Raw genomic sequence first — 17,788 nt, 5'->3', positions numbered from 1 at the left:
AGGCTTTAAAACATAAAGAAAAAGCTACAGCAGTTTCTGTCGTCCCTCCTTGTGTCTGGTAGGTGGACTCAGTTGGGACACGTGCGCTCCCCTGTCAGGCAGTCATGGCAGCAGTCCGTGGCCACGACCAGCATTGCTGCGCGTGAAAACGGCAGCGCGGACGGGTCACAGAGAGTCTGAGAATATTTCTCAGGACCCTGGACAAGGGTAGAAGCTGTGGCTTCAAGTTTGTGAGTTGAGTGAATGGGGCGCGTCTACTCAGTAGAACGCAGCTCTGTGGGACTGCAATTCTTCAGTGAGCCACCAAGCCCTAACCAGAACAGGTGGCAGGTCAGGGCTTTGCTGCAGAGCTCCTCTTCATGCCTCTCAGGGCAATACCGAGCACTGGAGAAGCATTTCAGTGTGAGAGGGAATGTCACTGCCGCCTTAGGTACGTTACTAAGGAAATTTGAATGACAGAAGTGACTTGGCTCACTGCCCTCGCCTACCCTGGGCTGCCCTGAATTGATGATGTATGTCACTCATGTAGCCTTCTATGTCTATGAAGCCAGAAGAGTGCTGAGCCTCCAAACTGAATTGAACTTAAGAGGAATAGTAAAATGCAATTGCCTGCAGTCTATAGCCTGGTAGTTAACAATAAGAACTGCACGTAGTTTGGGCATCTCTCCCATTATTAAGCATAGCTAGTTAGGGGTGTGTGTGGCCAGGGTTTGATTTTCTACAGAATAAAATGAACAAATCGGTGGTGGGGGAGAAGCTGAGGTCCAAGCAGCTGCCACTGGACACTGTGACTTGCAGCTCTTTCTAGGAAACATTTATGTCCTTAAAAGCCGTGGGTTTGACTCTGCCCTTGCCCCTTTACCTAGGCTGTCTGAAACCAAGGAGGAAGGGGTCCAGTCCACTTGGCAGGCAGGGATCAGATGCTACAGTACAAACCCCATACTCCAACATGAATTACTAGAGCTGTGTTGGAGCAGGGCTGATGAAACATCAAATAAGGGAAAGACTGAGGCCAGAGGAACCCCTATTAATGTACAAGATGATCTGTGGATCAGAAATGTGAGGACAGGAGCAGCTTCATTCCACCAGAAGTGAGTATGGACTGGTGAGAAAGCAGTTTGCTTCACCTGAGGGATACAGCAGACGAGAGTGAATTGTAAGGGTTACTGTTTGAACTGGCCAATCCCGAGGTGGGCCATGTACTGAGACCATCTAGGCTACACCACCTTCCATTGCCCAACCTGGAGCCAGGCTGCCAGACAGGTGTTTCATGGCACTGGGGCAATGATGTGACTTATGACAAATGCATCGATGGTGATCAGGGGACGGTATGGCATGTTCCTTCAGGAAACCAGCTTTTTTTATTACAGAGGTCTTACTATGGGGTAGTAGCGCTTGTGAGACCCATATGGAAATTATCACTTCTTTGGTGCAATAATGCCTTCCAGTTGGGCCTGAAAAACAAAAACAAACTCCATTAATATTAGAAACTTGCAGCCTAACACAAATAGCTGAGAGGTGATAAAAGTCTCTGGGAAGGATTATCCCATTGCTGCAATTCCAAGCTATTTTTTCCCTTCATTCCCAACTCCATATTTTCTAGATTAGTTGGGTTTCTGGCTTGGCATGCAGTCTTGCTACATTAGAAGAAACCAGAGCCGTCCTGGTTTCCATACAATAACGGCTCAGTGCGTAATACAAAGCACTGAAAAGGAAATTGAATAAAAGTTGTTGAAATAGTGGTTTTTCTGGCTCAGATTTCAGACCTAAATATGTCTGCTAAGTTAAACTCTGGGATCCTGGGAGCTCTGTGCTGGGACAAGAGGTTTGGGAAACAGCAAATTTTCAGCCACTGAGACAACTTGACACCCAATTAGAGAAAATTGCTACCAGTGAGTAAGGAGCTGTCCGTCTTGTATGTAAAGCTGAAGACACTTGGGACTTGTTTGCTCTGCTCCTCTGGCAGCCCATAACGTAATTTACTATCATGGTATGTGGACAGATCTTTAAGTAGGTCTATCCTGGGGATTGCAAACACTGCTTTATTTGCAGTGCAGTTTTGAGCCAATAAAAATAACTCACTTCTAAAGAGTCCTTCACTCTGGGGATTACAAGGTTGCTTGTAAATGTTAGAAAGATGCCAAGGTATTCTGCTTTGCTCTTGCTGCCAATACTATACTACAGGAGGAATTGGGCTTATGATAAAGGAAATGGCAGATAAGGGAGGCTGCTTTCGAGGCTGCTAAGTAAACAGATGCACATCTGGCGGTGAATATTTCTAGCTTTTCTTTGTTTTTGTTAAACTCAGCAACAAGAAAATCTATGTCATCCTGCACTAGCTGTTAACACAAGGCCTTCTTTATCTCAAGTGCCTGTCCTTCTTGGTTTGTAGTGTCAACAAGCCTGCCAATTGCAAGAATGTAAGCTTTCTATGAGACTAAGGGGGAGACAGAGAAAAATCCAGGGGCCCCTTCTGGCCAGGACCATGGGAGCCAGCCCCAAAACGTCAATAGGCTGTATATCTAGAACAGTGATTCTCAGACTTTAGCAAGCATCAGAATCACCTGGAGGCCTTGATAGACCACATTGTTAGACCCCCAACTCTGAAATTTCTGATTCAGGAAATCTGGGGCGGGGCCAAAAGTCTGTATTCCTAACAGTTGCCTGGTGAGGAGGATGCTGGTCTGGACCCCAACCTTCGAGAGCCTCTGGACCAGACAGCCTGGAGTTTGACAGGCCTGGCCCCTGCTCAGCCCTCTTCTTCACCATCCCTGCTTCCTTCCCTCTCCTTCAGCTCGGCTGGATCAAAGTATACACCCGCAAGAGGGCTTTCAGGAAAAACACCTACAGCCCAGCTCCTCTCAGCACACACCTGGAGAAGGTTCCTGATTTTAAATGGTTCTTCTCTCTCAAAGGGCCTTCCCTGCCCGCCCCAAATGCCTCAGGGGGGACTGGCTGCTGGTGGGAAAGCTTGTCCATGCTGCAGCGCTCCAGCCACTCTAGGAAGGTTCCAGACCACCAGCGCCATGGGAGAAGAAGTTCCATTTTTTGCGAAAGATAGCCCCCTCTCCCGAGGATGGACAACTTTTTCCCAAGGGGGCGGGGACCATCACTGGAGAGCGAGGCTGAGGCATCATGGGGATTCAGAGTTGAGAGTAGAGCCCCCTACAAAACCGGACAGATGGAGAATCTGGGTAATGAACCCTTCCCTCCCACCCAAAAAGTCAGCTTCCTCTACTCCTGGGCAGCGCATGTGGACAAGTATTTAAAGTCATCCGTAGGAAAAAGAACGGAATGTTTGGCCTGCATGGCTGGGAGGGCGTGTGGGCCAGCACCTCCACGTGGGCTTACACAAAGATTACCTTCAGCTGCTGATTCGTGCGCTTTAGGAACTGAATCTCCTCGTTGTGCTTCTTCTCCTCCACCTGCCTCCTCTCGCTCTCCCTCTTCTCTGTGGCTTCACATTTTGCCTTCTGCTCATTCACTTGCCTCTCCAAGTCTCTCTTTTCCGCTTCTAATTCTGCAATCTAAGGGCAGAAACCCCAGTCATCCTGGGATATTACCAACTGGATGGGGTGGCTTGAATGCCTGGGTGGAGGGGACCTGGAACACAGCTGTCCAACCCAAGACATTGCCAGGGTCTGTACTGCCACCCAGTGGGAGGTCATTGCCTGGCATGCATGTCCAAGAGGAGACAACCCTGCCATGACCAGGATGGCCCTTACACTTTGACCCAAGGGTCCTCACTGAGGTCATGGAGAGCACCCCAGGAGGCCAGAAATCAGTGCCAGAGCGACAACCATGTGGCCCCGAGACAGAGGAGTCAGAGGGCCAAAGGTTCGTGTAAACCCCACTCACTTTCCTCTCCATGTCTGACTTCCCCTGTTCTGCCTGAAGCGCCTTCCTCATGCCGAACGCCACGCTGCTCTCGTACAACGTCTGGTAGGCAGCGATGGTCATGCGGATCTCATCCCGGACCCGCAGCAGAAGCAGCCCCCTCTCCGCACAGTTGATGGTCACCTCACGAATCAGCTCATCTTCCGATGCACACGCACAGGGAGGTCAGAAAAGGCAGGCGGGAGGGAAAATGCATTACGCCTACAGCAAACCACCCTTCCTCCTGGGAAGGGTGCTAGGATGTGTCCTCACTTGGAGACAGATCTCAGGGAGGGGCCTTCAGCGGTCCAGGGGTCTTGCCTTGTAGCCACAGCTCTGAACCTGGCACTTGGGAGTACAGGCAGTCGGCCAGCCCAGGGCAGAGGGAGACAGGAGCCCCAGGTTTGTTTGCAGCATGAGGCCCCTCTCTTCCATCCTCAGCCAAGAACTGGATACTAAGAAATCTGACTTTTCAATTTTGAAAATGGTAGCTGCTTTCAAGTAGCTGGGAAATCCTATGTGCCTCCTTGGATGGACTGGTTTGGGGCCAAGAACAGCGCAGTCTAGAGCTTGCCCACCCATCTCCTCCATAAATGCTGACCTGAGAGGCAAACTATAATCACCCTCAGACCACAGTGCCCCTGGGTTTGGAAGCAATTTGCATGTCAGAGTCCACATGGGCCAGTGACATTGGGCTGGAGGACAAACACTGCACACTGTCACTTGAGGAGGGAGAACTTAAATCCCTGTGTCTGTCAGTTAACAACAAATTACCCTGAAATGTTTTCTGGACCAAGGGCCGAATGTTGATGCGTAGATATAAATATAGAACATAAATTTTTCTGATTAAAAAATTGACACATGCTTATTACAGACATCTTTGAAAAAACAAAGATTTTAAGTGGATGTTCTCATTTATTCCAAACATCCTCTAAGAGGTGAGGAACCAGGTCGTTGGGTTGACCTACAAGTGGGTGTACTGATCAGAGAGGCAGGGCTGGGAAGGGGGAGGGGGTGCATGTAGCATATTCCAGGTGAGACAGGTAGGGGGACACAGATGATTCCAGATGGGGTGGGCTTCAGCTCAAGTACACTCAGAGCTTGGGGCTGTGCTGAAGGGGAAGGGAAAGAGGCAGTAGAGGGTAGTGTGACCTCCTCCCATGAGCCAGGCCGCTCACCAAAACACTGCGAGTAGAGCTCCCTGCGGACAGGGCAGATGCCAGTCTCCCTGGCCTGCCGCTGCTGCAGCTTCAGGTCCAGCTGCTCCTGGAGGTGCACCACATCCATCCTGGTGCTGGGGGTGCTGGACACCTGCTGGATCCATAGCTGTGTGTCTTCCACCCACTCCCTGCAGCACAGACACAGTCAGGCTGAGCAAAACCCATTATCAGAGAGGGTCCTCAGGACGTGAGCAGAGACGGCCCTCTGAGCCCTCTGCCCGAGCAGGAGTCGGGGCAGCTCAGTCACCGACCCACCAGAATCCTCTATCCTCCCTCTTCCTGGGGGAGTGTCCAGCTCCAAAGCCACACCCGCTAGGCTGCATCCACAGGGCCCCTACCTTGGGGTCGGGCAATCTCTGCTCTCCTACAGCCCTCTGTGAAATCATCACCCATGTTCCAGATCTTACCCTCCTAATGTGTTGAGGACAAATTTATGGTTGTTGCTTGATCTGAACAGAAGGCCCAGTGGGAACTGCCCACTGATTTGTGGGGTGGGAGACACGGGACACCACAAACCCTGTGCCAGTCAGAAAAAGGTCAGTGTGTGTATTGGAGGGTGGGGAAGCTCTTGAAGGTGTCAGAGGCATGGCCAGGTTCTGGAATCACAAGGAGGGAGCCTAAGGGTAGAATCACCATAGGGGGAGAGGACATTTATGCATTGGTGGGAGGTAATCAACAGAAAAATCACTTCCCTCTCTTTCTTTGATATCCATTTCTGGTCAAAAAGGCATGTCAGACAGCGGTGAGGGTGGCTACAGAAGAAAGAAGCAGGGTGAGGGGATTGTGAAGGCAGAAGGTGCTCTTTTACAGGGATTCTCAAGGGAGTTCCCCCTTGAAGAAATGGTATTTGAGCAAGACCTGTGTGAAGAATGGGAGGGAACCAGGTGGATATAAGGTGAAGAGTATCCTTGGCCGTAAGAACAGCAGTTGTCAAGGCCTTGAGGTGAAAAGAATGAAGTGTTTCAGAAACAGCAAGCAGAGACCCACGTGCCATTAGCACAGTGAATAAGAAACAGAATAACAGGAGATAAGATCACAGATACATTAGGGCCAGATCATGCCAGGTCTTCCAGATCACTGTGTGGACTTGGGATTTTAGTATGAGTAAGATGGGCAGCCATTAGAGTTTCTGGCAGAAGTCTGGCATGATCTGACTTATGGTTTTGGGGTTGCGTGGAGGATGGATTCTCAGGATAAAGAGTGGAAGCCAGGTTTTCAGATGGGAGGCCACTGAAGTAGTACAGGCGACAAACAGTGACTAAAAACAACATGGTGGAAGCAGAGGTGGTGAAAAGTGGTCAGATTTGGAATATAATTTGAAGGTGGAGCCAAAAGAAATTGATAAAGGCTAGAATTTACGATGTGAAATACCAAAAGGGATGAAAGGTGGCCTGAGACTCTAGTAGAAAGAGAAGACTGGGGTGAGCAGGTTGGGGGGAGGAAGAAACTTAGTTTGGACATGTTGAGTCTGAGATGTCTATTAGCATCTTCATAAAAGTAAGAAGGATGTAGAATACATGGGAGTTTAGGGGAAGAGGAAGGGCTGGAAGTATACACTTGGGAGCCATCAGTATATAGATAGTATTTAAAGCCATAAGCCTTGGTGACAGCACTTTGGAAATAAGGGTGGATAGGGAACAAGGTACATCCACCTTCCCAGGATCCAACCATCTGTACGTTCTAGGAGCATGGACATGCTGGGAGGAAATCCCAGCCAGGAACAGAGACAGTATGCCTCTGCCACATTTCCAAGTTCTGGGATGCAAAAGCTGGGTCTTCAAGTCATTACTCTGCTTTTTTTTTTTTTTTTTTTTTTTTTACCTTGGAGGTAGGATGGCATTCAAGATTTCTTCTGCCTGCTTTGTAGGATCTGGGACACTAGAAGCTGAAGGGAGCTTGCTCTTTGGTGGCTGTGGGACTGGACCCGAGAGTCCAGGTTGCTGGGGGCTGACTTTCAATGGCCGAGCCTGGGAAGAAGGGACAAATTAGGGCTGGAGGTGAACAGGTGCTAAGCTCCACACATCCTGGCCCTTGCTCCAGGTCTCCCACACACCCCCCCGCCCCTTGTCTCCAGCTCACTTTCCCCATCTGTCTTCTTAGCAGATGTTATGCCTCAGAGCTAAAGGAGGCCATGAAGAGTTTCTGGTCCCACCCCAATTCAATGCTTGCGTCTCCTTGAACCGATGTTTCTGGCCCCGGGCACTCAGGCCTCTGCTGTCAGTACTGGATCTATCCTTGAATGTAGCTACCGTGAAAAATAGTGAGCCACATTCATTTCCCTGTGATTTCCTTCCCCATCATAAATCTGCCCTCTGGAGTCGCCCAGCATCTGGGCTTCTTGTACTGCTCTCCCACCCTCCTTTCCCCATTCCAATTCCCTCTCTTCTCGGTTGCTTCAGCCCCCATCCCTCGAGACTCCGCACCCTTAACGTGGGCATTTGTCTTTCCCCATTGGAGCTTCCGGGCTCCTTGGCCCCCTGGTACCTGTCCTTACTTTGGGGCTCCGTTTCTCCGTGTTCCGGCTCACCAGTACCGGAGTGTCATACTTGAGCAGAGAGTCCGAGGGGGGGATCATGGCGAAGGCGAGTAGCCCAGCAGCAGCCCCTCCAGGCACAGCCCTGTTTACCGTCACCATGGAAACACTTAACCACGTGGCCTGGGCGGGGCCAGGAGCGCCGGAGTTTATTTTTCCGCAGCGTTCGGGAAAAGTTTTTCAGTGCTTGGTTTGTCAGGCTGCTTTGCTGGCCAGGTCACTGCTTGTGCTCTTGGAAGCAGGGAAGACGGGTTCGAGCCCCTGAGACGCACCTAGCTCGCGATTTTAATGAGGCGGCCGATCACCTTCTCTGACCCCCGATTTTGTCATCTGCAAAGTGGGAGTCATTGGCATTTGTTTTTAATGAAGTGGATAAATGACAAAGTAACAGAAAGTTCAAGAATACAGGGGAACCCTGGCGGGATAGCTCAGTTGATTAGAGCGTTGTTCCCATAGGTTACGGTGGCAGGTTCCGTCTGGTCCGGTCACACACAAGAATCAACCAATGAATGTATAATTAAGTGGAAAACAAATCAATGTTTCTCTCTCTCAAAAAAAAAAATAAATTTTTTAAAAAAAAATAAAGGGAAAATACTAAGGATTTGCCCACAATAGACCATCTATGATTGCATTTCCTTCCTTCATTCCTTTGTATTTCCAAATGTAAATGTAAGCACAGTTTGCTCGCAATTTTGTATCCTGCTTCTTTAGTTTAACGTCAGGGTTTCTTTTGTTTCTTTTTTTTTTCGTCGCATAGAGTTTGTAGATAGCATTGCAAATGGTGATATGACATCCATCAATTGCCTAAACAATTCCCTACTGCTGGGCATTTACCATATTTTGCCATGTATAATGCGCTCCCGTATATAATGTGCACCCACGTTTGTGGCCCGAACTTTCAGGGAAAAAATCTTTCATCTTAATTCTTTTATTCAATTTTTTATTTATTTAGGTACTTGTTTTCTATATGAAAGGAATTTTAGCATTTCTTTTTTAACACATTATGGTAAAAGAAGTTTTATGTAACAAATAATTACAAAACATAAGAACAGATACAAGGTATTTCAGATACTACCCACGTATAATGCGCATCCCTATTTTTCCCTTAAAAATCTGGACAAAAAAGTCCTCATTATACACGGCAAAATACCGTAGGTTGTCTCGGTGTTTAGGAATTACTAGTGACGTGGCAACAGCCTTGAGCCTAGCTGCTTTCCAGAGTTAGCTTTTGAAACTTAAAACTCCCGCCACCCTAGCGGCGCCACTACGGCCCCGCCCACAAGCGTCGTAGTCACGTGTCTAGCTTCAGCGCAGCGAGGGTTTCTGGGAGAGCGAGCATCCCAGAAGCGGAAGTCCAGGGGTCTAACACGTCATTTCCTTTCTACGAGAGGATCGCAACGGCTGTGTTTTTCCTTTGCTCCGCGGATATATCAGCATGAAGGAGGTGAAAAGCGAGCGGGAGCGGGGAAGCCGGCGAAGGCACCGGGACGAGGACATAGTGGCCACGGCGGCGGTGGTGGTTAAGCAAGAGCGCCTCAGCCCGGAGGCTGCGCCTCCAGTTCACCGCCGTCCGGACTGCTCCCGCGGTAGCGCGTCCCCGCCAGCCGGCGAGCCAGGCCGCCCTGGTCACCGCGGGACCCGAGCCCGAGGACATAGCCGGTAAGTGGGAAGCAGCCGTGGTGGACCTTCGGTCCGGCTCATGGAGAGAGGAGGACGGGGCTAGCGTTAGAAACACACCTTGAGTGCTGAGCGCAGCGGCTCGGACTTCATCCTGAGGCGGTGGGAAGGGACCCGGTGGTGCTTGTGTTACTGTTTACCTGTCACTGGTGTTGAAGATGGGCGTTAATGGTCTAATGGACAAGATCCCGCCCCTTCAGTTCTTCAGCACTTCAGTGAGTGAGGCCCAGTGGATAGCACTGATCATTAAGTTGAAATGAAAGGTTTTCCCCATCTGTCGGCACATGGAGTGTGAGCGTTGTCCCTCCAATTATCTGCCCCAGGAGGTTTCCACATGGAGAGCCTAGGGGATCTACCTGATAAAAATTCTAGAAAAAAAATTGTGTCGTGCTAGACTCGTTCATTTATTCATTCAGCATAGTTTTACCGAGTACCTATTATGTGCTAAAGACTCCCCTAGGCACTGGGGCCAGAAGAGTGAAGAAGATAGATGGGCAGTACCCTCCCAAGTTGATGTTCTCTAGCCTTGAGACAAAATAACTAGCGGAAAAGGAAAATAGAGCTAGTTAGTAACAAGTATTAGGGGTAGGTTAAAACAGGAATGTGATAGAGATTGGAGAGAGGTGGGAGACCTCTCTGCAAAAGTGCCATTTGAGCTGAGACCTGAAGGATAAGACTAACCCAGCCTTGTAAAGGTCCAGGCAGGGAAAACAACACGCGCGAAGAACCTGTCGTGGCTTTAATTGTGATTGTTTTAGAAATAGAAAAAAAACCCAGTGCGGTGAACAAGGACAGTGGTAGGCATGAAGTGGGAGAGGGAGGGGACAGGGAGAGGACTTGCTGATGGATTTAACGTGATTGTGGGGGAGGGGTGTGGAGAGCTGTTGATGGTGAGGACAAGAAGAAGAGAGGATGACTTCGAGGGTTTTTCTGGCTTGAGGAACCGGGTGGATGGTGGTGCCACTTACTGAGATGGGAAAGGCTGAGCGAAGAAAGGTTTTGAGGGGCTGAGAATAAAGAGTTATGTTCTGTAAGTAAGAGAAGGTTTGGTAGGCCTGACATTTGAAGGTAATTATATGGAGGAAGGGAAATGGAAGAAAAATCCCATTTGTACCATTCTCTTAACAGATCGCCGGCCAAAAAGAAAAAGTCCTCAGGAAGAAGAAGCAAGTCTCCTCGGAGTAACAGAAGCCGAAGTCCTCACCATTCAACAGTCAAAGTGAAGCAGGTAAGTGGATTAAGATGGTTTGATGCTGGGTTTGTGTCTAGAGCCTATTACCATCATAGTTAAAGTGTTGTGTATGTATTAACCTGTACCTACAACGGGCGTTTCTCAAAACTGGGTGGGCTCTTCCTGCTTGTTTTGCTAAATGAAACTTTTTATTTTGAAATGATTGTTGATTCACTTGCAGGTATAAAAATAATACAGGTGTATACGTTTTACCCCGTTTCTCCCAATGGTGACATGTATACAGTCAAGATATAAAACTTTTCCATCACCACAAGGATCCCTCATGTTGTCCTTTTATAGTAACACCCACTTCCCTCCCACTTTTACCTTCAGCCCTGGCAACTGCTAATCTGTTCACGATTTCTATAATTTTGTCACTTCAGAACATACATACATTTTAAATGTATTGCTAGGTATTGAATAATTGTTACTCTTGTAATGAGATATTTTCAGATTACTATTACATTTTCATTTTTGGCACAAGAGAAAGCTACCTTTTTCCTTTACATATTTATTCTGTATATGACTAGTTAACTCTGTTAGTTCTTTTTTCTGTATGTGATCCTGTTTAAGTTTGCCTGCAGGCACTCTTGTTTCTAGGGCTCTGAACATGGGCTCACATTGTTAGAGCTATAGTTAGGCAATAGCATGGGATACAGTCAAAATGACCTTGCCCAGAAACATAGTCACCACTGATAACCTCATTTCCATGGGACATTTTGCTCTTGAATGCCAAACCAAATCACAGATGACTTTTTGAATGTAGCTTGTTCATAGATTGTGGGCTGCCTTGAATTTACTGAATTTGTTTACATTTCAGGAACGTGAAGATCATCCTCCCCGGAGAGAACGGGAGGATCGGCAGCACCGGGACGCATCCGGACAGGAACACAGGCGAGCTAGGAACAGTGACCGAGACAGGCACAGGGGCCACTCCCACCAGAGGAGAACCTCTAATGAGAGACCTGGGAGTGGGCAGGCTCAGGGACGGGATCGGGACCTTCAGAACCTGCAGGCTCAGGAAGCAGAGCGGGAGTTTTATAATGCCCGACGGCGAGAGCATCGTCAAAAGAATGAAGTTAGTGCCAGTGGTAAAGAGTCTCAGGAGTTGCTTCCTCCACCTGGTGGCAAAAACAAAGACAAAGAGGTGCCTGTTAAGGAAAAGCCAAGCTTTGAACTTTCTGGGGCACTTCTTGAGGACACCAACACCTACCGGGGTGTAGTCATTAAATATAGCGAGCCCCCTGAAGCACGTATCCCTAAAAAACGGTGGCGTCTTTACCCCTTTAAAAATGATGAGGTTCTTCCAGTCATGTACATCCATCGACAAAGCGCTTACCTCCTGGGGCGCCACCGTCGTATTGCAGACATTCCAATAGATCATCCCTCTTGTTCAAAGCAGCATGCGGTCTTTCAGTATCGGTAAGTACATTTGCAGAAAGGAACTCGTGTGAGCAGCAGTTAGTGTCTCAGTTAGGATTATTAAGTTTTGGGGTTCCTTTGTATTTGTTTTTTTTCCTAATCCTTGCCCGAGGACATATTTTCATTGCTTTCAGAGAGAGGAAGGGGGAGAGAGAAATGTCGATGTGAGAGAGAAGCCTCAATTGATTGCCTCCTAGAGGCACCGGACTGGGGATCAAACCTACAGTCTTGGTATGTGCCCTGACTGTGGATTGAACTCACAACCTTTCAGTTACAGTCAAAGCTCCAACCATCTGAGCCATACCAGCCAGGTCAGGATTACTAAGTTTCATGTGCATGTATATGCAGAGGAATCCATACCTCTTATATCTGATACTGGTCTTAAGGAGTATTGATCTAACTGCCCTTTTAGTAATCCCTTATATTTGTATAAGAGCATTGAACTTGGTGTTGGGAATCCTGCCACTGCTATTTACCAGGTGTTTGACCTGGGACAAGCCGCTTTCCGGGCTTCAGTTTCTACATACCTCACAGGGCTATTAGTGAGGGTTAAATGGAAATATAATTGAGAATGCTTGGCATATGTCTTGGCTGTATCTGTATGTTGACTGTTTGCATAGTACACCTGTTACTGTTTGATCCTCACAACAATCCAGTGAAATGGCTAGCAGAGGTCTTAATATTCCCATTTGACAGGTGAGAAAGCTAAAGTTCAGCAAAGCCAAGTGACTTGCCTAATAAATGATCGCCATAGTAGAATTCTGGCTCAAATCTAACTCCCTTAACTCTGAAGTTCAAATCTGCTTTATTTTCTTGCCCTGGCTGGGTAGCTCAGTTGCTTAGAGCATTGTCTCGATTTGCCAGTGTTGGGGGTTCGATATCTAGTCAGGGCACATACAAGAAATAACCAACGAATGCACAAGTCAGTGGAAAAATAAATCAATGTCTCTCTCCAAAATTCAATCAATAAAAAAAAAAACACTTCATTCCCATTGGGATGGGATATACAACAAGTTGAAATACAGGTGAAAGAAGCATTAGATTGATTATAAACAGTATCAAAAAAATGTGTTTTCTTAACTATGTCAAGAGCTCCTGGATTCTGCATTTTTTTTTAATTAATTTTTTCCCCCCCAAATACATTTGTCTCTGCCTTCCCCTCAGGATTCTGCATTTAAAATTTTGATCTATCGTGAATTTACTGTCCTGCAGCGACCAGGTCTCACCTTTCTAATGAATATTAATTTGCTCTTAATTTCTAGATTCAAGGCCATGCCTTCCCCTTGATTTCTTAGAGTTTGAACTTGAACTGTGTTAAAGCCACATTATTTACCCCATCTAGGCTGTGTTAGCAAAAGGCTGGATGACCTGAGGCAGGATTTGGCCTACAGGTTTCTCTTTTTTTTTTTTTATATTGAATTTATCGGGGTGACATTGGTTAATAAAATCATATAGGTTTCAGGTGTATAGTTCTATAATAAATCTGTATGTTGTAGTGCGTGTTCACCACCACAGATCAAGTCTCCTTCCATCATGATTTATGCCCCCATCCTCTCTTTCCCTTACCCTCCTTAGGTTTTTCTCTTATCTCTCCTAGGCTCGTGGAATATACCCGTGCTGATGGGACAGTTGGCCGCAGGGTGAAGCCCTACATCATTGACCTTGGCTCAGGCAATGGAACATTCTTGAACAACAAGCGCATTGAGCCACAGAGATACTATGAACTGAAGGAAAAAGATGTACTTAAATTTGGGTTCAGCAGCAGAGAGTATGTTCTGCTTCATGAGTCCTCTGATACCTCTGAAGTAGACAGGAAAGAAGATGAGGATGAGGAGGAGGAGGAGGAAGTATCTGACAGCTAGCAAACTAAGAAACAAACTCTTGAGAGAGACCGTTCCTTTCTGCAAAGGCTTTGTGATTGACTCGGGAGCACCATGGTGCTCTTGGTAATGCCTCTTATTGCCTTAAGTCTTTATGTTTCGTTGAACTTTTTTTCTGTGGCACATCAGCCACTTGCCTCTGGGCATATGTTTTCAGAACAGTCTCACCAACACATCGTGTTTCATAGAAGCATTGTGGCTTTTAGTTGGTGCTTTCAGAACTGCTGCCTAGGAAACTATAACCCTTGGCTAAAGGGAAACTGTGGCTTGTCCTCTTTGTACAGTTACTTTATTTATAGGCTTTGTGAACTGGGATTGTTTTATTTTTGTTTCTGGGGCAAATCCCTTAACAGAATTTTTCTAAGCTTTGGTTATCACCAGAACAGCCTCCAGTATATACCAAAGCTTTGAACTGGTTGAGCTCTTGAGTCACAGAAGTTAATTTTGCACTTCTTTTTTGGGGGGGCGGGGGTGGGAATTTACCACATGACCTCACTGTTGACTGTTGGACTTAAACAGATGCTTTATGGAGTCTCCTCAAGCATGGGACTGTAATGGAAGATCATGACTACTGCCCTTGGGATCTAATGCCCCAGGAGGCTGGAGTGTGTTATGCATCTGTTTCCTCTGAGAGTTCTGATTTCTCTATGGAGCATGTACATAACAATTTTGATCATCTTAATCTGTTCTTCAACTTTACATTTTTTTTTTCCAAACGTTCTCTTTTTTTTCCTCTTTTGAGAAACACTGTCATTTATGTGGCAGGGTCCTTGTTTTATTCTAACAACATGTGTATGTCTAAAGAAGGTTGTGTAGTTTATGTTTCATCTTTTTAAAAAACATTTAGAGAGGTTGTATTTACCTTCCCAAAGCTGGAAAGCATGGGAATTGCCCAATTTCCTAATTTTCCACTAAAGGAATCTGTGTAAGTAGAAAATGCATAACAACGTACGTATATATAGTGTTGTATATATAATTGTGTGTGAAAGAGCTGCATACTGATTTTCATATGAGAATGTTTTGTGATGTAAATGTAATACTACATTATAGGCAAAGGCCTCCCTGCATTTGAAGAGCAGGTTTTCATTTATATGTATTTTTGGGATGCAAAATAATAAAATTTGTAAATATAGCCCCATATCTCAGCAAGCAAGTTTTAGTCCTGTTGAAGCAGCAGTGTTTTCTGAATTGGCAGTGAAGGGATTTTCCTTCCCTGAATAGTCAGAGTTGGGACAGGTTAAACGTGGTGGTCCTTATACCAGTTTATCCCTGTCCTCACCAATTCATCCTAAGGTGGGATGGAGAGAAAGAGATGATACAAATCGATTGTTGCTGCTGCTAAGTAGGTCTCTTCGGCTGAAATGTATGATACTATTAGATGGTCTTCTTTATATTGTTTTTCCATTAAGGTCTCACCCGTGTGTACTCGAGGTAGCAGCTGACTAATGTTTACTCAATAAGAAATGAAAAGATCCTCTTCGAAGAGTGAACACTTAATAAGGTTAGTTAGATGTAAGGTTAGATGAAGGGAAGCTATAACCATGTAAAAACAATGATCACTCCTCCCCCACTGTGTTGTACATGGGCTACTGTAATGGCTGTTGTCTAATTTTGATATGTGCCATAGATCACAGATTATGTGAGCATGGGTTTTGTTGTGATGGATTTTTCTGTTGATCCAGGAATTAGGCACTAATCTGGCATCTCACGCCAGGGCCTCCTTGTTCAGCTTGTGCTCTTCCTAACTGCTTCCTGGAGGCCTTGGGCTTGGCTTCAAAACCATCCTGGTGGGCACTGTGATGGATGACCACTTTGCCTACATTTTTCAGTAAGAGGTCCCAATTGTGTAGTAAGCTCTTGCTTCCTGGGTTAAGAGATTCCTTATACCAAAAATCTAGGAAGTTGCTCCCCACCCTTATTTTTTTCTAAGAGGGTTAAAGAAAAGATACCACCCATCTCCACTGCCAGATATCACCAGCAGACTTCTCATTTGAAGGAGACAATCCTAAAGCTTTCTCCTTGAATTAATTCATTGCTTAGAAACAAATGTTCATCTAAGCTTTTTGCAACTTCTTTATTCCCTACATTTTCTCCACTCTGGTTGGCTTGTCTATAAATCGTTGTCAAAATCAAGTTACCTCCAGAACAGCCCTTTGCTTCTGGAACCTCTCCCTAAATCCTCTGTGATGGTCTGCATTTCTGCAGAGGTATGGGACAGAATCGTTAGATTTTCCCCATCAAGCTTTTCCTAGTCATCTAGTTCCTTCATTCTCGCATTGACTAAGGACAGCTTGTTACGTGCAGCTGGTGATTTAACTTTCAAATACTTTTATTGTGTCCTGGCGATAAGTGAAAGCAATCAATGCAGCTAATTGAAAAAAATTTTTAATTGTATTATTGAGTATATTTGATACAGTGCCCAAATGGGTATATTTTTTTTAATGTTTTTCCCTTTGGGGAAATTTGTGGATGTGAAGAATGAAATGATACAATGTTAATCAAAGCCTAAGAATGGCACCACAATATGCCCACAATGTTCCTGGGTATGTGAGTTCCTATCAGCTGAAAAGGCTACTTAATCTAAATTAAAGCTTTGGAATTGAAAGTTTCATTTGGTCTCTTGGGTGAAGCTTCCAGTGTATTTCTGAAATGAGAAGCAATATTAAGACAGTTGATTTGTTCACATCTACCCTAAAGTGAATTAATTCCTTAAAGCAATGGTTGCATCAGGTTACTATACTAGCATTTGGTTTACAGCTGTCACAAGCAGGGAGCAATAATATGGAAGTAGGCTGTACTGTGACAAGAGGTGGCATTTAAGGTATTTCTTAGAGACTAAGTGGAGTTTGAACCAGTTGTGAGGAGGGCATTGTTTTTGACTGAACAGTCCAGGGCACAGCAGGGCAGGATGGAGGATGTGGAAAGGATCCTATGAAATTGGTTAGCTGAAGGCCCACAGCAAGTTCGTGGTAGAGCTAGGAACTTAAGGTTCAGTGGCCATTCCTCTGGACTGTGGCTTCCCACCTCCCTAGCAGAGCTTGGTGGAGTGATCTGAGAGAAACAGGCTGTCCTCTTCTAGGGGTTCAAGGAAATTACAGTAGGTGGGATTCTCAGTGGTAGAGAGTGGCTCAGGCAAATCCTCACCACACCCCACCAAGTCAAAGCTGCTTGGAAATCATGACTCATAAAGGTAGACAAATATTCAATAACTGGGTGCCTAAGAAGTGCTATGAACTGAGACCTCAATAATAAAATTGGCCAGTATTTAAGAGCACTTTTTATGTGTGAAGCACAGTTCTAAGCATTTTACATGTATACTAATATGTACCTTAATTAATTTCTTCCTCATAACCCAGGATTCTTTCATCATTCCACTTTGGAGATGGGTAAACTGAGGAACAGAGAGGTTAAATTCACACACAGAGGTAGAGAGGATTGGGATTCACGCTGGTCGCAGATGCCACATTCTTAACCACCGTGATACACTGCCTCTCATGGTCATGAGATGTGCAAGGTCCGGCTCTTGCAGAGCGATATAATCGGGAGCTACAGACAGTGCTAGGCAGAAGCAGCACTGGGGGTTATGGAAGCTCAGAGAAATCATATTCAACAAAGCCTCAGCAGTCAGGGAAGAACGAGCAGTTACTCAGAAGAGGCCAGTGGGGGTGAGGAAAGAAAGGAAAGCATATTTCTAGACAGACTGGCAGCCAGAAATACCTGAGGGGAACCCTGACCACTGTGGCTCTGTTGGTTGGGCATTGTCCCTCAAAGAGAAAGGTTGCTGATGGTCAGGGTGCATGACTAGGTTGTGGGTTCGATCCCAGGACTATCATTTTCAGAATAAAAGAGTGAATCAGAAATTGGATCCTCCCAGGCATTTGTAGTGTGGGAGTTCAGGAAACCTCAGTCCTCAGACTCCATTTAAGATGAGCCGGTACTATTAGTGCCT

General features: G+C 46.2%; 2 protein-coding genes across 2 annotated transcripts; one reads left to right on the top strand and one right to left on the bottom strand.

Moving 5' to 3' along the window:
- Positions 1-1,418: 1,418 nt before the first annotated feature.
- Positions 1,419-7,686, bottom strand: DNALI1 (dynein axonemal light intermediate chain 1). The gene is made up of 6 exons (XM_054571566.1): positions 7,591-7,686; positions 6,918-7,063; positions 5,055-5,224; positions 3,859-4,037; positions 3,363-3,527; positions 1,419-1,454 (listed from the first exon to the last, which is right to left on the bottom strand). Exons 1-6 carry the CDS (start codon positions 7,669-7,671, stop codon positions 1,419-1,421), a joined length of 777 nt encoding a protein of 258 aa, XP_054427541.1. The 5' UTR covers positions 7,672-7,686.
- A 1,333-nt stretch (positions 7,687-9,019) lies between these two features.
- SNIP1 (Smad nuclear interacting protein 1) lies at positions 9,020-14,254 on the top strand. Its single transcript, XM_054571565.1, has 4 exons — positions 9,020-9,288; positions 10,435-10,534; positions 11,358-11,959; positions 13,557-14,254. Exons 1-4 carry the CDS (start codon positions 9,065-9,067, stop codon positions 13,819-13,821), a joined length of 1,191 nt encoding a protein of 396 aa, XP_054427540.1. The 5' UTR covers positions 9,020-9,064; the 3' UTR covers positions 13,822-14,254.
- The last annotated feature ends 3,534 nt before the right edge of the window (positions 14,255-17,788 follow it).

This window comes from Pteronotus mesoamericanus, unplaced genomic scaffold (genome assembly GCF_021234165.1).
Source record: "Pteronotus mesoamericanus isolate MK-2021 breed Mesoamerican mustached bat unplaced genomic scaffold, CSHL_Meso_final contig_221, whole genome shotgun sequence".
In the NCBI taxonomy this organism is placed as follows: Eukaryota; Metazoa; Chordata; class Mammalia; order Chiroptera; family Mormoopidae; genus Pteronotus; species Pteronotus mesoamericanus.
Note: the sequence above shows the minus strand (reverse complement) of the source record. Positions and strands in the feature narration are given on the sequence as shown.